We start from the raw sequence: 26138 nt of genomic DNA on the forward strand, positions 1-26138 counted from the left end.
CTAGTGCCCTCCCTTGCATCTGGCATTCTGACATAGCCCATTCCTAAAATCAGGAGGTTGCGCATACACATCATGGCTTGTACCCCGTACTTTGTACAGTACGTAACCGTACTTTGTACAGTGCAAAGTACAGTGCAAAGTGAAGATGTCAGGCACAGAAAGAGGGAGGGAGTATGGCTTAAAATCTGCTCTTAAATCTCTTGTCCTTGTCCCTAGAACTGAACTGCAGCAGCAACAGACCAGGTGGGCTGAGCTTGAGTCATAAGATGCATTCTGACACCACACCTGGTTCTGCAGTAGATGCCTACCTCTCTTTTGAGAAGAAGCATCACCTACTTGCAGGCCCAGACTATTTCTGGCAGTTACAGCAACAGCTATTCACTCTACATGCCTGGTACAAACCACACTCTTAAGGCCTAAGCGTTCATGGGGTATTTGTCCAGATCTCCCCTTCAGTAGAGGAAGAGCAACTGAAATAACTATTTGTACAGTGCTTTCCAAGAATTCTTTTGATGTAATCTTTACAGCAACCATCTAAGGTAAGTGATCTGCATTTTACAGATGAAGGGGAAGATTGAGGCTAGGGCAGTGGCTTACCTAAGGACACCTACTGAATTCACGGCAGGGGTGAGATTTGCAGCTCTAATCATGCTATACCAGCGCTTAAGAAATATAGCACCTAATAGGAAAAAATTGAGATTTAATGTATTAGCAGCAGAAACAGGGTGCAGGGGAGAGCATTCTAGTAGAATCATGCATAGGTTAGACCAGGGGTGTCCAAACATTTTGGCAGGAGGGCCACATCATCTCTCTGACACTGTGTCAGGGGACCGGGGAAAAAAAAGAATGAATTTACATCTAAAATTTAAATAAATGTACATAAAAGAATATATTGGAGATGGAACTTATATGAAGGAATGAAGGTCTTGCAATAGCTCAAGGCCTCACACAAAGCAAGGCTGGCCTTTCCTTTGCTGCTGCTGCAGTATCACAAATGTGAAACAGCAAGCAGTGGAGAGAGCCTTCATCCCACAGCTCACATGAGAGGGCAAACAGTCACCCGCAAGCCGTTGCAGTGGGCCAGCATAGGCTCCAGCAAGTCTCCAGAGACTCATTGGAGACCGGTGGCTCCCCAAGGGCCTGACTGGGAGTCCCCGAGGGCTGCAAGTGGGCCCCGGGCTGGGGTTTGGGCACCCCTGGGTTAGATTGTCAAACAGTACATGGTCTAAGTGGCTTTAGGGATGTTCTTGAAAATCCTCCCTTTTGAAAGCACGTCTATCGTTAGCAGATAAACTGCAAAGCCAGACTTCTTGTTCTGATTCACACCTCTGCCTTGCTCTTGCTCAGTGGCCTTTGATAAGCTAAATATACCTGTTCAGCCTCAGTCTTCCCCATCTGCAATAGGGGAACAACACCATAAGAGGTTGCTGTTAAGCATGACACACAGATAAGTGTGGAGTTCTTTGCACGCTCACGCTATGTAAATAATTTTTTTAAAAGGCAGGGAGAGTGCTATTGTGCTAAACCAAAACGCTCAAGTGGAAAAAATGCCTGTCTGCTTTCAAGATAACAAATTTTATTTGGGGGGGGAGAGGCTTTACACAAAAAATTAACATTAGTGCCAAATATGTAAACTATAGCTGGACATAATCAAGAGATGAATCCATCTACCACACCCCCTTTGCATAGTTATGCAACAAAAGTGTCCAGGCCTATGGAGGTCTTGCATCCAATTTACTATTCCCCATCATTACAGATCTTACCAACTTCAGAGCCCCTCTCAAAATCTAAAGCAATTAGTTGCCTCCTCCTAAAACAGGAAGTGCAGAAGTTATACAGAACATCCAGATTTTTAACAACAAAACCTGGAATCTCTAAATGTAAACTTGTAATTTATTGGCATTCGTTACAAAATAAAACCTTAGATCATGATCTTCTAGCACAGCTGGGTGAGTTATGCTTTTTCTTGGTGTTTTACTCAAACCAAATGAGAAGCAAAATACATCAGGAATCCCACAGCACTCGAAATGGCTCCTGCAAAGATCCATTTTTCTCTTCCCTGTTTGGCATTCAGGATGCTATGCAAACAAATAGGTGAGTGATGTGCAGTGTCCTCCCAACGCCCCCCAGGCCGTGAGTAGATGAGGCTCCGAGGGCTGCGTTTGTTTTCCTCCTGCGATTCTGGAGTTTGTCAGATGCAACTCACCAAATCCCTTTTGTCAAGATGTCTGCTGTTGCACTGTCCCTTTCAGGTACCACATCCCACCTTGACTGACACAGCAGTCCTGCAAGAAAAGGGTTGAGCAGCATTACAATCTTCCTGAGTTGGAGGCAGCTAGAACTAAAGTCACTGGCAACAAAGACTGAAGAGCCAGTCATTGTTCTCCCTGCCCTTTAAGGACCAAGAACTTGAGGCTAGCTACGGGATGCAGACTATGCAACATACATTTGATCACCAGTTGTTTCCAGACAAGTTTCAAGGTATTGATTACTGCTGAAGCCCTGCTACAGGGTTTGGGACAAAGACAGCCTCTCCATAGGGCTCATCCATCCATCAAGCTTAACCCATTTCTGCCCAGCCCACGCATGTACACATTTGAGTCCTGTTGTGGGATAGGCAACACTGAGCAGAAATGACTTAAGGAAGGAAGGGGGGCCTGCTGAGGTTCAGGAATTGCTCAGTAACAGCCCCCAAAATGTGGAATTCTAAAACTGACAAAGCTAAACAGCTGCAACAAATTACTTTTAACTTTAGGGGGAAAACTGAGGCACAGGGACAAGCCATTACGCTATCAGGAGTCAGAAACCCTTGCCAATCTGGTTAGAGGAGTTTGAAAAATGGTATTTTTACTCAGAAGTGAGCCCCTTGTGTTCAGCAAGACCTGGGCTATCATCAGGGCTGGCCCCAATGCAGAATGTTTGCGCTGCCCCCATTCCCCAGGCAGCCGCAGCAACATAACATCACTGCCAACTACTTGGGGGAGGCCTATTTCAGGCGGAAAAGTCCGGGGGAGGGTGAGCATGCCCACATTCCACTCACCGCGCTGCCCTCCCAGGCTGCCAAGATGCTGGCCGCAGCAGTGGGAGAGCCACCCACTGCCCCAGTGCAGGGCCCCATGTCATTACAGAAACCCTAAGGCTGTCATTCTCTCTTCCCATAGACCATCTCTAGCTGTAGTAGATTTCTGGGAGATCCCAGACTACTTTATACTCACGCGTCATGTTGGTTTTGCAACCAACATGAACTGCCCCCTCCAGGTTACAGCTGCCTGGTTCCCCATCTGTCTTATTGTTGCTGCCATCTCCTCCTCCCAGCTAATGAATGGCTATTTCAGTTGAAGCATTACCTGAGCTACAGAGGTAGAATTCATTTAAAAAAGCAGCTGTTGCACCTGCAGCAGTCCCGAGGGACCACCAGGAGCTTGCTCTGCAACTGGGTGATGCATTCGACATCCTCTCCCATCTCCTACAGAAAACACACAGCTCACTACCTGGCTGGAAGTCTAATTAGAGACAATAAGCATGAATCTGCTAATTGGTGCAATTTACTAATTAGCAGTCTGAACGTAGCTTTTTTTTAAAGCATGCTTCAGTAAATCACAGCCAGCTATCTGGGGGGGGGGGGATCTCCTTGCCACTGCTTCTGAAACAAGCCCCCAAGCGCTTACTGTCACTACATGCTTCCCAACCATCATGCCTCTTCACAAGCATCTTGTAAGGTAGGCCAGCCTGAGAAACAACTAATGTCGTGGGTTCTCCAGGGATTTGAAACTAGACCTCAAAATGCAACCCTCTCGGCCTTCACTGGCCAGCAGTCAACTGCTTCATTGACCAAACAGTTCAATAATCTTTAAAGTTACTTTAATTAGAGAGTTTAACTGTACAAACACCACAGGCAAAACACTGCCACGGTCAGTTATGCAACACAATTACGGCGATGGATTTAAGCATTAAAGGCTGTTGGGAATGCCCTCAGGCTGCCAACCAACAATAAGCTCAGTACATTCTGACTAATGCCGTGCCATGTTCATGGTGCACGCACACCCTTTCAGCCATCAGTGCCCAAAGGCAAGGGGGTGGTCTGGCTTTCTGGCAGTCATGTTCAAAATGATCCAAGTCTTGGGGGTCAGCCATGCAGAGATGGAGAGAGGAAGGCAGTGCGAGATGCCCACCCAGAACATGAGAGAGGACAGGTGGCCTGGGACAGATTGTGGTGGCCATTCCACGCAAGAGGCAGGCTTGCGTCTGGCCTGCCTAGCCAAGACTGACCCCAATAATTGGATACAGTGTTTCCCAGTGTTTGAAGGGGTGAACAGGACTTCTACGAACTGTGTTACAAAAGCCATAAAGGAGATTCTATTTTCAACAGGCTCTTCAGTGGCTGTTTTAAGAATACAGAAAACTCCCCTATAGCAAGTCAGAATTAGTCCTCTATTCTCCACACTGGCTGGCAGTGGCTCTCCAAGGATTGTTGCTGCCCTTCCAGGAGAGGGAACCAGGGACCACTTCTGCATGCAGAGCAGGTGATGTTTCACTCAGTGCCCCTCCCCTAACATTTTCTTGTCTAATTTTTATTCCTGCACAGGTGCGCGCACACAGAAAGATTTACCTTCAACACTTTATCCATCTCTTGTTTATTTATCTCCTCCCCATATTCCCGGGCCAGCTGACTCTGGATGACATTTCGACGCACTCGGTAGTTTTTGGAAAAGATTTCAAGCAAAATCTGCCGGTGCTTGAAGAGTGGGGGAGAAAAATCCCTGAAGTTAGTACAAGTGAAACATTAATCAGAGGCAAAAGAAAGTCAACGTCAGCATAAAGTCAGCCTTGTGATAACAAGCAATATTTGCACAACGGGAATTAGGAGTCATTTCTCTCGGGCAAATCTCTTCCAATCAATCTTCCACCTGAAACACTTGTATACTCGTTACAACAGATGGGCTTCTCCGTTCAAAGCATCATGCAAAACAATGTAAACCAAGTCTCATCCTGCCTCAGGAAGGCTGATGCTTCACCCCATTGTACAGATGAAAAGAGCAAGGTAGAGAGAACTGAAGGTGTGCTCCTTTTGAGGTGTTCTTTTCCAAACTTCTGACAGCTCAGGTACACTTCTCCCTCCCTCAATTACACCTGCAACCTTCCTCTACACATTGCTAGAAGGCAAAGCTGGCCAAAATATAAGCACATTAATTTTGGGAACCCTCAGGCAGAAGAGCTACCACAATTCTACATGTGTGCTGGGCTGCAAAAATTACTTTTCTTGCATTTTGCTGCTTTTTGCGCATATTTATCTATCATTTCACAGAGGCTCCCCCTATTTACCGTCTGCTCACTGCTTGGAGCCTTAGAGAAAAAAAAAGTATTGCCTTTCAATATCTCAAAATTAAATCAGGATTACATTTCCTCCTGGCTTGAGCGCCTCCTAGCCGGCTGAAGGGACACCACTGCAGACAACACCACAAGCCGCGACATCAGCCGAGCAGCGGCTCAAGTGGCCAGCTCACCTGATCGTAGGCGTCTCCAGCTTCCCAAAGCGCAAAGACCTTTTGTTCATCTGGTAAAGCAGTCATCTGCGGGGGAAACTAAGAACAGGTTGCACCAGTCATATGGTTGTCTTGGGTGTCGTGTTAACAAGAACAGGATTGGGGAGATTAATTCACCAAGATTATGTAGTGTGCCCCCCCCCCAGCTTACAATCCCAGCTTCAACACAATATGGGCGGTGGATGTATTTAAATAACATTATTACAAAGTGCTAGAGAAACTAATTTTTGAGTGGACAAAGTGCTCCATAGGTGTTCCCTGGATGCAATCTTTGCAGCCTCATCAGGTAAGCAAGGTCAATTATCCCCATATGGGAAGACTGAGGCCAAGACGGCGTGGCTTGCCTTAGACCAGCAAATGTTCAACCTTTTTCATCTCTGATGAAATGCTTAGAAACAGAAATTTCCCTCTCATCTGGGCAGCAGCTGACACGGCAAGGCTGGAAAAAAACAGACTCCACCGCACCGCTGAGCAGCAGGCCCAGCAGTTTTGTTTTAAATATCTCAAAGTTGCTTCACGGCAGCCAGAGGATTAATGTATTCTCCATCCAGAGGGAATGGGCAAGAGCCAAGCAGCTGCCTGGAGACTTGGCGTGTTTTGGATGCAATGCACAAAATTTCCCCATCTTTCTAGAGGGCTTTTTTTAAAGGTTTAAACAAACATCCTTCACTGTGACAGCTTTGCAGGTGTACAATAAATCTAACTCTCAGGTTTCATAAAAGAAGCAGTCATGTCCTTGCTTTTAGCACTCCCCAGGAGTAGCAGACCCTCCTCTCTCTCTCTCTCTCTCCCCTACTCAGCTCACTTTTTGCTGGCTCAGTCCAGATATTACTAGAAACACATACAGAGGCCTTGTACAGAGTCAAAGTACTGGTCGGCCCACCTAGGCCAGTACTGTCAACGAGGGCCAGCAGTGGTTCTCCAGGGTTACAAATAGGTTCCACCTTTAAGCTTCAACCCTTCATGCCAAACCATGGCTTGAGCTAACTATAGCTTAAAACCCAAATCATGGTTTCAGTTTTGAACATCAAGGCAAACCCTGGTTTGGGTCTGCCTTATTTATATCCCGCATTTCTGCCCCACCCAAACCCCTTTCTCCAACCCCCCCACCTTCATTTTACAGATGGGGAAGACTGAGAGCCCAGTGTAGATGTAACTGTTAACCAAGAGTTGGTATCATGCAGAGGCCACGAGACTGAGTTATGAATCGAGACTTCCCTGGTTCGAATCTGGCCTCTGCCATGAACTCTTTAGGTGGTCACAGTTAAGCCACCCCTACTCGGCCTCAGTCTTCCCCATCTGCAATATGAAGACAACCATACTTGCTCCACCATACGAGGCTGTTGTAAGGATCACACCAATACATGTAAGATTTACACGCTCAGAAGGACACTACCTAGATCTTGAATAACTGTAATAAAATCTGGCTGGCACCAAACCCTTCAATCATGGTTAAGATCCCAAAACATACATGGTTCAGGATGAGGGAAGCCCTCCTCCCACACAGGGAAGCAACAGCAAGTCCCCACAAGTCTCTTCATGTGCAGAAAGGCTGAAGAGGCAAAGAACCTGCATGGTCTGTGCTTTGCAGGGAACAGATGTTCTTCTGGGGCAGGGGCAGGAGGTCTGGTCTAAAGGGTAGAGCCTCCATTTGCCTGAAGATAACATCCGCAGGTCGCCAGTTCGAGGCCACTGGCACCGTGCGACCTTGAAGCAGCTGACAAGCTGAAGCCGAGCAATTCCATCTGTTCTGAGCGTGGGAGGATGGAGGCCAGAATGTGAAAACAGATCAAGAAAGTAACACCTGAATGTTGTGGTTCTTGTAAGATAGAACCTTCTTTCAAATTGTAAAAATCCCTACGGGGATTTAATAAGCCTGCCTATGTAAACTGCCTTGAATAAAGTCTTGAATAAAGACCAAGAAAGGCGGTATATAAATACCTGTATTATTATCTGTTAATTGCAGGAGTGCCTTGGGAACCAGGGCAAGCGGCGGCGGCAGCATTAACATCATAAAAATCTCTCTAGCTTAAAATACACATCCCCCTAAACTGTGATTAACAAGAACTGCTGAAACAGTCATTCACCTCTGACATGCCACTGCCTTTAAGTCATCCTTATTTTTGTTCCTTTTATTCTTCCTGGGCAAGACACTTTCTTCAAGATTACTGACACAGTCAGCCCACTGGAAATGCGGTTTCCTGTGGCACCAGTCAGATTAGCTGCTCTGGATGCCGCTGTTGTCCTTATAGGCCAAAAGGAAACAGCACCCAGAAGAGCCCTGCGCATTTTGATTTACAATACAGAAGGGGATGGTGGGCATTAAGGGTCAAACGAGTGGTGACCTTAATCACGACGCTGGACCTTTCATGTTTATTAACTAGTATGCGATGAAGAGGGGACAAAATGCCCTCCAACACCAGGGGAAGGAAGACTCAGAAACGGGAACGTGGGGCAACTCGCCAGCAAGGTGCCCATTCCTTCTGTGACATCAGAGCAAGTAGGCCAATGGGCAGCATAACCTTGCTGCTTAGATTCCTCCAGGGAGCGACTGGGCTAACACGGAACCAGAAAGGAGAGGGCAATACTCACAGGCACCATTATTTGCTTGCATCCTGTATCCAGCACCACGTCCTGCAGCATTCTGTCCGAAATGCCACTGAACAAGAGATTTCCCGGAGGCAGGCTGGCCACGTGGAGGTTAAATAACCGTTTCAGCTCGCTCAGGGTCAGAACGTACTGCTTCCTGAAGGTGGCCTCTACAAAGGCTCTCAGTTCCTGCGTGATTCTATCTTGTCCCAGCAAGTGGCCATTCAAAGAGTCACCAGAATTCTCTTCCCAGTGGATCCCATTGACCAGTCTGTTGCTGAGGCCATCACAGGCCGCCGTGTCCATTGGCTCCTCGTCACTCACAGGCTCTTCCTTGATGCGGATGCCGAGAACGTCTGTTGGAGAGGCAGCCCTGCTCACTCTGCTCTCCGCTTTCCGCCTCTGGAATTCCTGCTCCAGTTGCCCAAAGGTCTGCTGGACTTTCGCTTTTGCCAGGCTGACCCTTTGCTCCCCGGAAACCAGCAACGGGACAGCTGCAAAAACAGAACAGGCATCACTGCTTACGGAAAGAACTTGCCGGAGGGCGGGAGATAAGCTGGGAATTTGCTCCAAAATTCTGTGAGTTTCCGGGCACATCCATGCTGTCAAAGGTGGCCAGTCCTGTTTGGGACAGGCTGAGCGTGAGGTGGAAATCTGTTCATTTTCCAGCAAGGTCCTTGCATTGTCGCTGCCTTGCCCCCACTTCACCTGTCCAACCCCTCTCCTGAAAATCTCTGGTGTATCCTTCCAGATTGCAGGAGATTCTGTTCCAGTTCTGCTCAGGTTCCTAGCAATTGTGTTAAAATAGCTTTTGTTAAAAACTATTTGGGTTAAAGTTTCAGGTCTGCTCTCTCTAATAAAAATATTTGGTTACAGTGAACAGTACTGGGAGAGGTACACAGGGAGGAAGTGGGTGGCAATGGGGACAGAACTGGGAGGATAGGGTTCGGGAAGGTGGGGCAGACCTACAGTGGGTTGCCAGACTCATACTGTATTTATTTATTTATTGGGGTCACAGCATGAAAAAATTGAAAAGCACTGAACTCGAGCACCACCAGATAAAGAGGGAGGCACCTGGTATACCCCTTCAGGTACAGGACGTTGCGTCCCAGTCCTGCTCAGGTTCTTAGCAATTGTGCTACAACAGCTTTCACTAGTGCCAGGCTTCATGGTAACTTTTTCTGCTCTCTCAAATAACCATATTTAGTTACAGTGAACAGAGCTGGAAGGGCATTAAGGGGACAGGGGACAGGCTGTGCTGGGGCGGAAGTGGGTGGTTAGGGTCAAGGGAGGGGGTTGGTCCTCGTACTTGATTGACTGGGGTTGTGGCATGAAAAAGGCTGGACTACTGCTTTTGTAAACGTCACTCCACCCAGGTTCATTCTTTGGAAAGATCCCTTGTCCCGTCTAGGAAGTTCCACTTTGGTTCTTGGATCCACCCCCGAATCGGCCTTCCAATTAGGAGGATCTTTCCCTGGTTCCCCAAAACACTTTACCTGTTTGTGTGGCTTGTTTCTTTGGTGCCGCATGTTCTCTTGCCAGGCTGTATACTTTCTCTAACCTGAAATTGAGAAGAACGAGAAAAGATCATATATCCCTGTGTTTTGGCAACAGTGACACCCCGGTATGCACAGATCCTGAATACAGGTATTTCTATACCGCCTTTCTATGTCCTCAGATTTCTCCTCGAACTTTATTCAAGGCGGTTTACATAGGCAGGCAAATTTAAATCCCCGTAGGGATTTTTACAATTTGAAAGAAGGTTCTATCTTTCAAGAAACCACAACAATCAGATGTTTCCTTCTGATCTGGTTTCACATTCTGGCCTCCATCCTCCCACGCTCAGAGCAGATGGAATAACTCGGCTCAGCTTGTCAGCTGCTTCAAGGTCGCACGGTGCCGGTGGCTTCGAACTGGTGACCTTCGGATGTTATCTTCAGGAAAATGGAGGCTCTACCCTCTAGACCAGACCTCCTGCCCATTCAATTCAATCACTGAACATTCAATCTTTCCCACTAATGCCAATGGTTCTACAGTATCAGGTCCAGGAAGAACCAAGCTGTCTTAGAGGGGCTACACAGTCAACAAAGGTTGGACCTTCCCAGACTGGATCACCCACTATTGCGGGGGGGTGTGTGTGTGTACATGGAAAAACTAGCAAATTCAGGGAAAGGTTCTAATTATAGCCTCTCTTTCATGTGCTAGTTTGAAATCCTCAGACTTTCCAGGGTGTAGCAATTTCCCATCTCAAGATAGTCACCCATCTCCAGTTTGAAGTGGTACATTCCAGAAAGACCTTATCATGTGATTTTTCAAAAAGAGAGCAGCAGAACACTAGAGATTAAGGCTAGAAAACTGGGTCCAAACTCCCATGGACATATCAAGAAGCTGTCTTCTACTGAGCCAGAGCACTGGCCAATCTAGCTTAATACTGTTTACTCCAGAGAATGAAGCGCTCCAGAATCTGTCTTTCCCAATCCTACCTAGAGATTTTTTGTTGCTGTTGCAGTTTTAGCTGCAGACCACACTGAAGCAACATCAAAGACAACGGTTCCTTGCACAGGCAGATCAACCAGCGTGTCAAGTAATTCATAGTTTATGGAGCCAACTGGGAGTTCCTCTCAGAACAAACTGCGTATTTATATGGCACTCTGAGCTGTTCCCACGGTTTCATCGTGGTTAGTAGGTTGCCTACTCCCGTACACTCCGGCTCGTCCTCTCAGGTCATCAGAGAAGGCCTTTTCACAAGTGCCGCCGCCTAAGGAGGTACGTGGGGCGGCGGCAAGAAACAGGGCCTTCTCAGTAGTGGCACCAACGATATGGAACTCCCTTCCCCTTGACTTGAGAATGGCTCCCTCTCTTGAGACTTTTCGGCGAGGCCTGAAGACCTTTTTGTTTAAACAAGCCTTTTGAGTTCATGGCCTTCTTAACATCTTTTCTATATTTTTTAGTATTTTTACAGGCCTGATTCCTCTATGATTTGCTGCGTTTTGCTCTTTTTATCTGACTTTTTATCTTACTACGGTTTTTATGGGTATTTGTTAATGTGTTTTAATATGTTTTTATTTGCAGTTAAATTATGTTTTTATCTGTTTTTAATATGTTGTAAGCCGCCCTGGGTCCCTTTGGGGAAAAGGGTGGGATATAAATAAAGTTTATTATTATTATTATTATTTCAGTGAGACATTTTGAAGTGCAGGAGCCATTGTAACACACACTTCCAAACTACTCCCCACCCTAAATCACCCTGCAACTAAAATCAACTTTAAATTTCTTCATTAATGGTTTCTATGCCAGCCAACTTATTCCTACTTTGAAATTTATTACACATCATTTATACTCAGCACCAGGTTTAAAATGAATTACCACATTTCATCCTGAACTCTCTGGGTGGGTAGCGACAGTTTCAAACAAAATGTATAAAAATGTGAAAAACCGAATTTTTAAAAAAATCCCAAATACTGTCCTTCATCAGTATCTGCAGGGGGTCGGTGGCAGGGCCCCCCAGCCGCAGATACCAGATTCCTCGGATGCTGCAGCCTGGGATGCATTCACTTACCAGATGGCTGTGCTGGGCCCTCCATGGGTTGTGCCAGCCGTAGCCCACTCCACGTGTTACCCTGGGCCTCAGAACAGCTCCTGGCGCAGCCAGACATGTTTCCAGGTCCTGTCTCTGACTTCCGACCACTTCTAGGACTTGTTCTGAGGCCCAGGGAGGCACCTGGGGTTGGTCAAATCAGCAGGTGCCGAGTCTGCGGATACGGAGGGCCCACTGTGAGTAGCAGTGCATGCCCATGCACATTTACTCAGAAGGAAATCCTACTGGGTTCAACTGCACTGTAGCCCTAATGTAAAATGAGCCAGGTAATGCCTTTCAGGTGGCCGTTGGGAAGAATGACGTTCCAAACATTAATTTGGGCCCCTAAGGAAATTTCTCTGTTTGCTGAAGGAGACATCCTGAAGCTCTGCCTCCCCCTGACTGTGCCCCTGCAGTATTTGCAGCTTCTCTGCCACTTATAAGGAGACTATACCTGAAGGCAAAGGGCTTCCTTTATGGAGCAGCAAGTACGGAAGGCTGGAGCCTTTGCTTTGCTTACAGGAAGATCAGACTCAAACCCGGCATCCCTCAGTAGAGCTGGGAAAGACCAAACCTTGGAGAGCAGCTGCCAGTCAGTGAGCAGACCAATGCTGGACTCAGCAAAAAGAAGCTTCCTTTGTTACAGCACAAAGCCATCTTGCAAAGGTCCCTGCGCATTCATGCATATTCTTTAATCTGCTCCTGGCCTCCTTACATAGCTGTATTGCAACAGATAGCATGACAGTGAATCTAGTACTCCTCCCTCAGTTTTATCCCCAAAGGGAGATGTTATTTACTTGGCCTGGATGCCCATCCAGAGCATCTGCTGCCTCTGGACCACATCCGGATGCTTCCGGACAAAATCTTCGTCGCAACGGAGCTTGAATTCCCAGCCTCGGTTTATCCTGAGGAAGGCCATGTGTTCCAGGAAGTCCTTCACATCCTCTGGGCCAAGCTGGGGGGAAAAGAAGAAAAAACTAAGTGACACATCCATGCAACTTGGCTAAAGAAGCCAACTCTGCTCTGAGATTCCCAGCCAGACAGTGAGGTGTCAGTGAGCCAGACAGAGGGTGCAGCTTCACACCCAAAAATCAAACCAATGAAGCCTGGACTGGACCTGACTGGACTGGAGAGAGACAGCAGGTGACAGGCCGCAGAGCTGGACAGATGAACCAGCTGCAGCTTTCCTACAGGCCCTATGGCAGCCACGCATCCATGCACTTAGGGAGTAAAACTAACATGGACGTGAACATCTCAAGACAAGTCTGCTTGTCTTGGTGTTGGGTGTGGGAGCAAATGGCATGACAGAATTGTCCTCATTACACAGGGGTATAATTTGAATCATGTGTCATGTCTGCAAATTCTGTTTATGCAGAGAATCTGGATGTTTTGGTGCTGAACCTTTTGGGTAGCTGGTGGGGAAGGAGGCTGAGTCACTGTTGCAAGGCTGGTGCAGTCTTGCCAGGCACAGAGGCAAACTACAGGGAGCCCAGTGATAGCCCGAGCCCACCGCCTTGGACAATAGGACTTGGACAAGATGGGCCCGGCACTCAAGGTGTCAAATGTAACCCTCTGCTTTTATCCAATGGGACAAATAACCTCCCCTCCCCTCACACCTGAATCTGAAAATAAAGAGAGAGAAAGGAAAGGAAAACAAAGAGTACAGGAGAAGAGGAAAGTGGTGGGCTAGAGTGGCCTTACATTTTGAATCCCGGAAAGGTCAGGATGGAGGAAGAGTGACAAGAATAGGCATCCCTTAATCTGCCACCTAAAGTGACCACCTCAGTCAACCTCATGACCTTCTCCTCTTATTTTTCTGCCAGGGAGACCAGAACTGAGGTCCATGAAGAGGAAATAGAAAGTTGAACTGTGGAGAGGCCTATCCCCCTCCCCAGCCAGTAGATCACTGAAAGCTCCCTCTAATCGTCACTACTGCATATAGCAGAACATAGTGATGTTTTCAGTTACGCGGATTAGTAACTTCAAAACAATTAAATCCGGACATACTTTGCAGGAGGCCCGAAAAAGCCACCAGGTCTCTTTTCAGACAAGTATTTCTTCTGTGACATTCAGTCATACAGAATCCTAAACTGCCCTCCCCATATTGGGGGTTCAACAGGTAGAGGGCGATTTGGGATGAGGAAAGATCCGTTCTGGAGCAGGAGAGTCAACTAAGAGGAGTGCTGACCCTTCCGAACTTTGGAGGCTTGGGAGCAAGAGCTGCAGCTGTGGTGGGACACGCAAGTTTTGCACGCAGGGCCAGGAAAGACCCAGCTGAAATCCAGCTGAGAGATGCTGCCACCAACACGGACAACACTCCGCGAGACAGACTGATGCTCTGCCACTCACTAAGGAGGTAGCGCCCAACTCCATAGCCAAGCACTCACTTTTGTAACCGCGGCCACTTCTTTCCGCACCACCCAGCGGTCTTGTGTGAACTTCCACATCTGAAGGAGAAAAAGCCAGAAGTTGTGGATTGAGACACATCCATCACAATAAGCAAGTGTTGCCCCCCCAGAAGCACAGTGGGGAGGTTCTCAACGTGACTTAAGTGTTGAGTTCTTCAGCACTTTCCAGGTGTTCCACATTCAGTGGCTGTCTAGCCCAGAGCATGGCAAACTTACAGTTGATCTTATCCTCTTTCCTCCGCCCCACACCCAAACTATTGCAGGCCAACTGCTTGGCTGCACAATCCTTCCTTCGTTCCAGATTGTAGGACAGACAGGAGCCAGCACATGTCCCATTGGCACAGCTATGCCAGTGCTAGAAAGTGGGTTAGGATTTGGGCCTTAGCCTATTTGTCTTATCTACACTCGCATGGGAGCAAGCTCCATTGACTATAATGGGGCATCTGAGTAGACACACATAGCTCTAAGCAGGGACTTAACTTAGACTTAGCAGACTTAGACTTAGCCTAGACTTAGCAGGGGCTAAGCCTAGTGGCTCAGCCTAGAAAAGAGATGCCTGAGGGGGGACACTGATTGAGACATACAAAATTATGCAGGGGGTGGACAGGGAGATGCTCTTTACTCTCACATAACACCAGAACCAGGGGAAATCCACTAAAATGGAGTGTTGGGAGAGTTAGAACAGGCAAAAGAAAATATTTCTTTACTCAGCGTGTGGTCAGTCTGTGGAACTCTTTGCCACAGGATGTGGTGATGGTGACTGGTCTGGACGCCTTTAAAAGGGGATTGGACAAGTTTCTGGAGGAAAAATCCATTACGGGGTACAAGCCATGATGTGTATGTGCAAACTCCTGATTTTAGAAATGGGCTATGTCAGAATGCCAGATGCAAGGGAGGGCACCAGGATGAGGTCTCTTGTTCCCTGGTGTGCTCCGTGGGGCATTTGGTGGGCCGCTGTGAGATACAGGAAGCTGGACTAGATGGGCCTGTGGCCTGATCCAGTGGGGCTGTTCTTATGTCCTTAGCTACAATTCCCAGGAGGCCTTGCAGGTCTCTTGTTATCTGGTGTGCTCCTTGGGGCATTTGGTGGGCCGCTGTGAGATACAGGAAGCTGGACTAGATGGGCCTATGGCCTGATCCAGTGGGGCTGTTCTTATGTTCTTAACTACAATTCCCAGGAGGCCTTGCAGGTCTCTTGTTATCTGGTGTGCTCCTTGGGGCATTTGGTGGGCCGCTGTGAGATACAGGAAGCTGGACTAGATGGGCCTATGGCCTGATCCAGTGGGGCTGTTCTTAGGTTCTTAACTACAATTCCCAGGAAGCCTTGCAGGTCTCTTGTTATCAGGTGTGCTCCCTGGGGCATTTGGTGGGCCGCTGTGAGATACAGGAAGCTGGACTAGATGGGCCTATGGCCTGATCCAGTGGGGCTGTTCTTAGGTTCTTAACTACAATTCCCAGGAAGCCTTGCAGGTCTCTTGTTATCTGGTGTGCTCCCTGGGGCATTTGGTGGGCCGCTGTGAGATACAGGAAGCTGGACTAGATGGGCCTATGGCCTGATCCTGCGGGGCTGTTCTTATGTTCTTATGACTGTTTGAAAATACTGAGGTATAAAAAAGGAAGAAGCACCCGACTCACACACCGGACCTGCAGAACAGTTTCAATGGCCAACAACTGTTCTGGGTTTATTTGCATGGTTGTTAGAGAGAAGGGGAAGGATTTTTGGTACTCACCACAAAATCCCTTCCTCGACACAGCACTTCTGCCGGAACGCCACTGTGCGGGCTGGAGGTGTCCTTTGGGTAGAGGACATCACTGTTCATTGAGACAAATATTTATCAGTTCTAGCACTCCACAAAGGCAGACATCAACCCCCCAGTGCCAGGCAGCAGCCCAGCAGCAGCTGATAACCAAGTCTGGTCTGCAAGAGGCTCAGCCATTCTGAGGAGAACTGCTGCCCTTTGTACAGAAGCTCAAATGGATTTCTTAAGAGCAGAAACCCAATGCAAAAAATAAAAAACTAGTCTGATCAGACACCGCTTGTTAATCAAAAGCGGATTTGTGAAACAACCAAAGGGTGTGAAAAGTGTGTGTGTGTGGGGGGGGGAGGTAATCAAGACAAGGGGCCCGTTCTGTGGGAACATTAACTTGCTTTTAAAAAAAGAGAACCCACAGTTCAACAGTGCCTGCAAGACATTCTTCAACCCAGCATTTTGCTGTACTGCAAGTGTGAAGCAAAACACGTACGTAACCATGGCCTGTTGGGAGCTTCCAAGGTCACAGCCCCCTCTAAGTTTTGCCTATGTGGCTCTGCTTTAGGGCACTGACTCGGAAAACCTGTTTGCCCCCATTCAAGCGTGAGGCTGGCTTTAGTGACAAGGATCGACACCACCCCGAAACAACAATAAAAGGCATTACCTCTTCACCACCCAGTTTCCCTGCACCAACAGCGCCACCTGCTGTATGCAGCGCAAGACTGCAGTGGGATCAGTTCCAGGTGCCAAGAGGCTCATCAGACTGGCAAAAGCAATGACCTTCACTGGAGAACAAAAGGCAGATTGCGAGGCTGTTTAGAGAGACTCCTATGAGGATCAAGTCCAATATGAACATGCAGCAGAAGCCAGAGCCTGTAACTGTGCTTCTGGGGGGGGGCCCCACAGGGCAAGGCCAAATGCTGTGATAAAGTGGGATTGTACCACTTCAGGCAGGGCTGTTACATATTTCACAGCTTCCTGATGCTCTAAGTAGAAAACCTGCTCTACTCAAAAGTCACCAGGAGGTTGGATTTAACTGCTTCCTTCATCTCTGGCCACTCTCACATGCCACAATTACAGCCCAACAAATTTCATCTCCCGGCACACTAACATTGTCAAGGCACATCTCACTGCTGGTTAGGGGCTCACATCCCCCAATGGCCTTGCTAACAACTGACCCTCCTCGAAACTCCCATGGCACAGTGTGGACCATTTGTGGCACACCCATGTGCAGCGGCACAGTGGCTGAAAATCGCTGATCTAGCCCATAGCGGTGTGATCAGTTCAGCTACGTACCGTTCTTCATCAAGATCTTAATCTGGTCGGCGAGGGGCAGAGTCCTCAGCTGAGCCATGGAGAGGACATTGCTGGGAGACACACATTTGTCTCTAGATGCAAAAGAGAAAGAGACACAAGTGATCAGCGAGAACAAAGGTCTAAACTTTACCAGCTGCTCAAGCCTGTATGATGAGAATAGGGACTGGGCAGCAGGTGTCCCCCACACTCGGTGGCAGGTTGCTTAACCCTTGATGCAGACAGCTTCATCTATGCTATCAGGTTGGTGAACCACCAAAAACTGCATCGTGACCCATTGATGGGCCACGGACCACAGCTTGAGAACCACTGGCCTAATGCATTATAACGCACCTTGTATTAAACAACTGCATGTTGATGCTATGCCAAAAATAACGACATTTTTTAAAATCCTCGCACCAAAAATTAACATTGAAATACTCAGATCTACATGAAATTGTTCAAATTTTGTTACACAGTGTTGTTATTACTTCTTATTACGATGCTCTGTCCTGCTATTGAGTAGACTTCAAGCCTGCCAGGAATCAGGCAGCAGTGGAAAAGGATTCAGAGCCCCAGCTTATATATGTCTACTCAGAAATAAGTCTCACTATAGTCAATGGAGCTTGCTTGTGGGCAAGTGTGGATAAGATGGCAGCGGGAAACACAACTGCCCTTGTCCTGGATGGAGGAAGGCCGACTTTCCACGTCTCCAGGTAAGAAGAAGTGACTGGATGCTGGAGGAACTGCTCCGCATAGTCCAATGTGAGATGGAGAATGGAGTTGGGGGAAGGCCAAGAGGGAAAGTGGGGCGAGCCACGTGGAGCCAACTGGAGGGTCCGGGTTCTGTGAATCCTGTTTACTTTCCCACTTGGGTGAGCATCACAGCCCACACCCCCCTGCATGAAGATCTTGTTTCCCCACTAAGATGCTGAGGAGCCCAAGGCAGACACTGCTGGGTCTTTCTGCTAAGAGGCTGGCACAAGGGAGAGACACCACCTCGAGGGACAACACTGGGGCGACTGCCAAAGAAGGCCAACAAGTCAGTCAAGCCGAGGTTTGTGGGCTCCTTCATAAGACCCAGGGGAAGGCTACAAAGGGAGCTATCAGGAAGTGCCAGCGTGGGGGGGGGGTCTCCTTTGTCCCAAGGGCACCTTCTCTGCAACCATGAGATCTGGCCATTACCCACATGCAGATTATGAAGCTGGCCCAACAGGGCCACAAAAGGACTTACTTCGCTTCTTCAATGCTGGGAGGCACCAACATCATCAAGTATTCACTGCCGGAAGAGAAAGAGCCCGATAAGCAAAAGGCAGGAAGCTGCTGTTCTCAGAGTCAGGCCTGCAGTCTATCTGACTCACGGCTACTCTTCCCGAACTGGCAGCCACTATCCAGAGTGCACTTTTACCAGCCATAAGTGGGGATGCCAGGGATTGAACATGAGGCCCCTGAGTGCAAACTAGATCATCTATCACAAAGCTGGCTCCCCGTGGACATATGAATGCAAAGCAGTTCTTCAAAGACACAAACTAAGGCTTAACGCAGGAACATGAACAATGGCGTAGTGTTCTTCTCTCTACCCAACACCACTACCTTCCCCCCTTCCTCTGTCCTCTCCCTTCCGTCTGCTTCTAAACTGCAAGCCCCCTGGGGCAGAGACCTGTGTTCTCACCCACTTCATGTACACATCAATAATAAGTACTGATGCCCACAGGCCTATCGCATGATACACTGATGTGTAGAGGAAAAAGAAGTGAATTGAAGACATCCCAGAGGACAGACCCTGATGGAAAACGATGCAAGAAATTGTTCATCTGAGATTTTTTATTTAAAAGGTGCGTGTGATGGGGGTGGGGCACTTGTGCTTCTGCCAACCCCATACTATAGGATGCTGCTAGAACGTATACAGATTCCCCCCTGCCTCGTTTTGAAAATTGCCCCCCACAAAATGCTTTGCAGAGACACTAAGAAGGTTTACCTGGGAGACTTAACTAATTCCGTATTCCCAGCCATGCTGTGACCCTGGCTGAACAAGTACTGGCGCTCATGTTCGGAACGGCTGTCCTAAGGAAGACAGGAAAGAAAACCAAGAGCAAAATGCATGCCTGAGCACAGATTCCAAGCAGTCTTCAAAGATGATCTGTTGCTCACACAATGTAGACAATTGCTCATGACCTTGGTCTTGCCTTCCCCAGTCTCCATTTAAGTACTGCTTGCTGCTCAACTAGAGTAGCTGGCATTCCTCTCACATTCCAACAGCATAAATACATAAAGCACACAAGTAGGAGCTTCTAAACACTCAAGCTGAAGCCATCTGTCCAGTCAGCTCACCAGAGCATCCTTCATTTTCAGGTTTCTAGTTCTGGTGGACGCAACAAAACAGCTCACCATGCAACGGAAGAAGCAGCTTCCCTGTCCCAAAAGTGCTCAGAACACACAAAATCGCATTGCAATTTAATAGAATTGTTTTGGTCACCCAAACACACACCTACCCTTAAACCGTAGTAATGCAGGTGGACCCAGTGCTCTTCCGCCTGCCTCTTCTGCAGGAACTCGTATGACTGAACCCGGCGCTGGCGGGCCTGCTCTGACTCCGGGCGGGAGAACCTCACCTGAAAGCACCATCCACCCCAACATTAGCCACACAGGCTCAAAGCTTCCAAAATGACATGGAAAAAACCAAACCCTTTCCCCCACAAACACCAGAGTTCTTTCTAAATTCACACTGGTGCTTAAGGAACCAAGGTGGATCACGTACCCAAGCCAAAACATCAGAGCCAGCTTGTCTGTAAGGAGGATTGGAAGGGGGCACTTGCCTCAACCCCCCCCCCCCGGATTTGAAAATGAAGAAGTTTGGAGGAGATGAGAATTGTGGGCTAGAATGTCTCCAACACTCCAGCCCACCCATCTCCTCTCCTCCAGGCTCCCTCTTCCACTCTACTCCATTCCCCATTCTTTTCCAGTCCAGGAAAAGCACCAGGCCTTAAGCACCAGGTGATCTTAGGCTGGCCCTGCAGATCATCAACAAACCAACCATCCAATTATGGTCTGATGTCAAACAGTATCAGCTGCCCTTTCCCCCAGAACTGCAGTTCTTACACTCCAATTTGCAAAGAGCAAAACATGTCACTAGCCCCCATGGAGGATCTGATCCAGAAGTGTTCTGTTTTTCCGGCATCACTTAGTTGAATATATTTCCAAATTCCTTCATAGCGCCTTGATGCAAGCCCAGCAGCATCTGCCCCCAAATGATAGGTTTCTATGGAGAGGAATTTCTTCCGTATATGGAGAAACATTTGACTCTCACTCTCTCTCTCTCTCTCTCTCTCTCTCTCTCTCTCTCTCTCTCTCACACACACGCCACCTACAGTCTAAAGTGGTCCAATCCACAAAACATCTCCATCACCTCACAAACAACTAGGCCAATGCGATGGAAACCGGACTCAAGCAGGGGCTGCACTTTGCCTGCAGAAGGTTCCCTGGTTCAATCCCTGACATCTCCAAGAACTTGGAGAGCTTCTGCCAGTCAGGATCTGGCAAGACTAAGCTAGGTGGACAGGGGTGTACCTCAGGGTGGCAGCTTCCTACATTCATTATTTATTTTTCTCATTAGGAGAAAGCAGACCACGCCACCAATGGGAGAGGAGGGAGATTCCCAGTCTACCATTTCCTCCTGGCAGAAGGGACGACAGAGCCGGGAGCAAGCTGCGCTTCAAGCCCAAGGTGACCTGAGATGTCAAGGGATCCAACTGGTGGCAGGAGGCGTGAAAGAGCTAGCCCTTCAAGCAAGGGGCTCAAAACACATCCCGTCAACCTTAAACAACGTCAAGGTTAAAGCTGCGCAGCATTTCTTGAGACAGCCGTTAAGAGGATATTTGGACATACCGTGATTTGCTTGATATCATCTTCAACTTCATCCTGGGAAGAATCACCACCTGCCCCCAAAAAACTGTTAGAGTCAGTACAACAATTCCACAATACCTTGACAGACAGCATTTCTGTATGCAGGGATGTATGCTCTGAGCACCATCTTGCTGCATTTCCTGCCCGTCAAATTGCACCAGCAACTGAGACAGTCCAGCAAGGCCACTCACCCTCATTCGCTGCCTCTCTCTCTCTGTGTTTGGCATCAGCTTTGTCCAAGTAGGAGAAACTCGGCCTCAGCTGCAAAATCCCATGGAGTGGAGTGAGGTGGATTTCTCCTGAAAGAGAACCCAGGACGTTTTCACAGCCCTGCACTTTTCAGGGAAGTTAACAGCAGGAAAATCTAGCATTGCCAGAACACTGTGAAAGCCTGTCCACCCCAGGAGAAACTGAGAAGGCTCTCTTCCACGCTCTTTTGCACGAGCACAGGAAAAGGAGGAGGAGGAAGAGATTCCTAATTTTATTTTGTGCCCAGAATTCCCAAATTTTAGTTGAACAATTTTGACTTCCTCCCCTCCTCTTTAAAGAAAGAAATGACAAGCCAAAGACAACCCAGAGAATCCAAATCACCTTTTCTGTAGATAGCAGCAGCATATCGTGAAACGTTACTTGTAGTTCGTGAAGAGCAGAACATTTGCTTGTCCATCAGTTTCCTGCAAATCAAGAGGAGGTGCTGTGGCCACACCTATTAAAATCAGAGGGGTACAGCCCAGAAGGGTCCTGGCCTGCACAATGCAACCCAAAACCAAAATGAGGTCACCCCAGAGATTCTGGCCAAGCCCTTCCCCCAATCTCCCACCCGCTCTCTCTCCCCTGCTGCAACAAGCCCTCTATCTTGCTCTGCTTTCTCTATCTCCTCCCTCCCCCCTTCAAAGTCAAGTGCACACTACTGCCAGCCCAGACTAGTGTTCTGCCTCTCCTTCCAAGTGGCCTGGAAGGAAAGAACGGGCAGGATGACACAGCAGCAGTGTGTGCCTACTGGCTACCACTAGGCAGAAAGAGGAAAGGGTCGCTCACTTGCCCTCCCTTCCATCCAGTGGTTGGTTGGACTCTCAAAGATGGATCCCACATTGCAGGTCAGGTCAGGGTTTGATATGGTGGATCTATCTCTTAATAAGTTGAGCCCACTTACAACGAATGGAAATTTATTAGCTCTACTGCAGCGACTTTCAACCAGTGCGCCATGGCCACACATGGTCCGCAGATGCACCGTGGGAGTTTGGGGGGGGTCATTTATTAGTAGGGCCACTGGAGGATGTGAGCCCCCCCCAGCACTGCAGTGTATCTTGTCAATTGCTCAAAAACCTGATGGTGTGCCTCAACAATTTTAGTGCTTTATCAGTGTGCCGTGAGATGGAAACAGGTAGAAAATGGCTGCTTTCATGGAACCAGATCCCCAATTCTAGTGTCACGCAGGAGGAAGAAACACACATCTCTCCAAGATCCAGGACTGCTCAACTAACGGGGTTACTTACGAGGAGTAGGTGCTCGTTTCGTCTGTACACGTGCCGTCGACATTGAGCGCAATCTGCTCCCCTTTGCTGCGACAGTAGTTGGGGTTCAAAGTATCAATGGCCATCTCCAGCTCCACCTGAAACAACAAACCACCAAGCATTAAAGCGCAACCACATTGGAATGCTCTGCATTTTTTCAAGAGTCGCTTTAAAATACACAGGCTGAAAAGGTCTCATAAGAACAGAGACCAGCCAGATGTTCTTCCAGGGGTGCAGCCCTTCAAGGACTACAACCCCCCCAAAAAAAAAACTGAACAAAGGAAACAGCCTTGCGCAAAATCAAACCATCGCTCCACGTTGTTTTTCAACAAGTTGGAAACAGATATTCCAACAAAAAGCCAGAGTGTGGAGGGCCTTCTGCCAGTCTGAGCTGGTCTTCTGACCTGAACTGCCAGGCACAGCAGCCCAACAGAACGGTGGGTGGAGATCCTCCATCAGTGCACTCCCTGGCCACTCCTCCAATCCCACACTCCTCTGGAGCAGGCAGGCACTGAGCACAGGGAGATTTCCTCCACTCTGCGCCTAACCTCTGCGGAGGTTGGCCCCCGGCTGGCACAAACTCCCCACAGGCCCTTCTCCACGGACGGTTACTGTTACCCATAACATTTTAAAGAGGTCAGCTGGGTAAAAACAACTTTTTTAAACAGCGTCTGAATTTGCGCCTGAACCTTTTGCTGCTTGGGCTTTATTTTTGCAGAGAGATGAGTTACGTCGCTGTATGTCATCGAAGCCGGGCGAATTGGATACTGCAAAAAACCAAGAGGCATCACAGTTAATACACTTTCCATCATTCTCTGGATCACATTTTCCTTCTTTAAAAAATAAATTCATTCACTATACCTGGAACAGGTACAGCTTTTCAGACAGACTTTTGGCCAGGTACACATCAATCTGGTAAAGGAAAAAGTCACGTGAGATGCGTTCCACAGAAACAACCAAGTGGGCATGAGCAGAGCTTTGGAAAATAAGGAGAACATTTCAGAAGTCTAGTATTTACTGGGAACATTTGTTCCACCTCAATCCATGGGGTTTTCTGCACACCACAAGAAGACACTCCTAACAGCACTCATTCATTGTACTCCTCCCCAGCCTGCAAATTGGGTCCTGCCCAGAATATCTGTGTGAACTTCCACCAACCATCTCAACTTTTGAATTCCATTCAAGTAGCAGTGAACACAAAATACATTTCAAGAAGTATCCCCAAGGCGCAATGTGTTTTGAAGAGACACATCCACGCACTTGACAAATGGCATAGGAACATGAGAAAAGCCCTGCAGGATCAGGCCAAAGCGTCCTCGATTCCCACAGTGACCCACAAGCTATAAGCATACCAGCTTATAGCGATGTGCAAGCTGCCTCCTGGCAGCCTGAACACTTGAAAAGTCCAGATTAATAGGAAGCAGTTAAATGTTATTGGTGACGTGGGAAGGCATGGAGGGGCCCGTATCCACAGATCATCAAATCCGCCAACACTGGATTCATAAATACGGAGACTGGCACGTATGTCAAAGAGCCGCATATGGCCCGCCCACAGTTTGGCCACCCCCACACTACTACGCCCTACAGGCAGCCCAAAAACCGACGTGAGCGACAGTAAAGGAACAAGATGTGCACGTTTACCTCTTGTATAATGGGGTCATCTTCTTCATTGGCCATAGTAACATGGAAGGAAATATGGCCTCAGGGTGGCGTTGTCCAGAGCAAACTGAAAGAGAAGAGATGTCCAATGAAGAGTTGGCGAGATTGTGGCTGGTTCTCCCAATTCTATAATGAACTTTGTCCAACGGGGTGGGCAACTGCAGCCCACGTGTTCAAATGACCCCCCCGCTTCTGGCTCCAGCGATGGATATTCAGATGGGTGCAAAACATAACACTTGACCTCCTTTTCTTGGGAAGGAGTTGCACCAAACCCAGAAAACAAAGCCCTGTTCAGAGGTCTCTGCAGTGATGAACATTTGGTTTGTCTTCACCACGGCTTGTGGAACTCTGCCAGCACAAGATCTCCCCCCACCTCCCCAAAGCTATTCCTGAGGGTCAGGGAGCTTCAACAATTTGTCTTATGCAAAAGGAAGCTGCCAATTTGTGACTTTTCTTTTAAACTGCTTCCCCACCTTTAACAGTGGCTTAGTCTTGGGAGGCAATAACATTGATCTATCTAGTGCAGTACAGGGAAAAATCTTTCTAAAGCAGTGATTTTCAAGCAGTGCGCCACTAATGGTCTGCAGGTGTGCCAGCGAGTTTGTGGAGAAGGTAATTAGTAGGGCCGTTGGGGATGCGAGCCCCCCACCGGCAATATAGCGTGCCTTGTCAATTGTCAGAAAATGGATGGTGTGCCCTGGGAATTTCAGCGCCTTGTCATTGTGCTGTGAAATGCCAAAGGACGAAAATTGCAGCTCTGAAGTCTGCAGACTGAGCTGCAGTTAGAAGGCACAGAGGTGAGGACTAGTTGCTTGACCAGGGCTCCAATGCACACTGCGTGTCCTGGCACAACACAGAGAACAAAGGTGGCGTAACTGTGTTGCGAAGACAAGCCAACTCAGGGGCAGAGCAGATCACCGGTCAGTGAGTCACGGCAGGGTAGCTGCCACCCCAGTGATTATTTCTGCAGCTGCCAAGCAGGTGCCACAACACCCAGTGCCGCCACTCCCTGCTCCCAAATCCACTTGGCAATGCAACAGACAAACACAAGAGTCGCACACCCCGAAATGGATTTTACTTTCTCTGGCGCACGTGCAGGACAGCCGAGCCCAAAAAGAGAAGTGGGGTTTTCTCACTTGCGCGCCAGAGGAGGGGGTGGCGGGTCTTGCCTGAGATTCCCTTCTCTCCCCGCAGCCTTCCCAGTGGGAGAAACAGAGCAGAGGAAATACTCCTTTCCGCAGCCCGTGGAACTCCTTGCCACAGGACGTGGTGAAGGCCCTTCAGAGGGAGACTTACAGGCGGAAGAGCCAGCACGGGTGCGCGCAGACTCCTGCTCGGAGAGGCAGGCGCGGGTTCCGGTTCCGGTTCCGGGGCGCCTGGGGGCCGCGGTGGGCCGGAGGGCCCGGGCCCGGTCCGGCAGGGCGAAGGCCGCGTCTCCGCAGCGCCTCCCTATCCCGGCATGGAAGACTCCTGCGCGCGACGAACGAGCCCCGGGACCCCGCGCCGCAGCGGGCCAGGCGGGCGGGCGGAGCGCCCGAGCCGGCGGGGCCTGCGGAGGGGGCGCCGGCCCTGCCGCGGCCGCGGAGACTCCTGCGGGGGCGGGCGGGCTGCCCGCGGGCTCCTACCTGCGCTCGGGCCGGCGGCGAGGCCTCAGCCGGCAGCCATCGCGCGGCGCCGCGCTCCGCTCCTCCCCTTCCCACAATCCCCGCTCGCGCCGCGCCGCGCCGCGCCCCCTCGGAAGCCGCGCCCAGCACGCGCCGGGGGGGGGGTCCCGGCTGTCTCGGGCGAACGAGGGGCTCCGTCCGCAGAAGCAGCGCAGAGCGGGCCGGGCCGGCAGCGCAGCAGCCACGCGCCACGGCCTGGAACCCGCCCTTGCGCGGCTGGAGGGCCGCCTGACGCCC

General features: G+C 49.1%; 1 protein-coding gene across 3 annotated transcripts; it reads right to left on the reverse strand.

Moving 5' to 3' along the window:
* Nucleotides 1-1559: 1559 nt before the first annotated feature.
* On the reverse strand, nt 1560-25935 carry POLR3E (RNA polymerase III subunit E). Of its 3 annotated transcripts, none has more exons than XM_066640408.1 (21): nt 25863-25935; nt 24220-24304; nt 23440-23490; nt 23268-23345; nt 22561-22676; nt 21656-21738; nt 21256-21363; nt 21047-21096; nt 19654-19773; nt 19140-19225; nt 18396-18440; nt 17165-17256; nt 16533-16653; nt 15848-15929; nt 14097-14156; nt 12507-12664; nt 9629-9693; nt 8136-8626; nt 5505-5582; nt 4610-4735; nt 1560-2285 (listed from the first exon to the last, which is right to left on the reverse strand). In XM_066640408.1, the coding sequence occupies exons 2-21, from the start codon at nt 24253-24255 to the stop codon at nt 2220-2222; spliced, it is 2112 nt and encodes a 703-aa protein (XP_066496505.1). In that variant the 5' UTR covers nt 24256-24304; nt 25863-25935; the 3' UTR covers nt 1560-2219. The 3 variants fall into 3 exon arrangements, with proteins under 3 accessions (XP_066496505.1, XP_066496506.1, XP_066496507.1); XM_066640409.1 differs by lacking the exon at nt 25863-25935 and adding an exon at nt 25534-25696; XM_066640410.1 differs by lacking the exon at nt 25863-25935 and adding an exon at nt 25374-25449.
* Between the last annotated feature and the right edge of the window lie 203 nt (nt 25936-26138).

The sequence above is a fragment of the Tiliqua scincoides genome, chromosome 13 (assembly GCF_035046505.1).
Source record: "Tiliqua scincoides isolate rTilSci1 chromosome 13, rTilSci1.hap2, whole genome shotgun sequence".
Taxonomy (NCBI): domain Eukaryota; kingdom Metazoa; phylum Chordata; class Lepidosauria; order Squamata; family Scincidae; genus Tiliqua; species Tiliqua scincoides.

What these genes read in the sequence shown, in the direction of transcription:
- POLR3E (XM_066640408.1), bottom strand. Translation starts at nt 24,255, where the DNA reads ATGGCCAATGAAGAAGATGACCCCATTATACAAGAG. An exon ending in AAAAGCTGTACCTGTTCCAG is followed by an intron (nt 23,346 to 23,439) that starts GTATAGTGAATG and finishes GGTTTTTTGCAG; the next exon opens with TATCCAATTCGCCCGGCTTC. An exon ending in GGAAACTGGGTGGTGAAGAG is followed by an intron (nt 15,930 to 16,532) that starts GTAATGCCTTTT and finishes CTCAATGAACAG; the next exon opens with TGATGTCCTCTACCCAAAGG.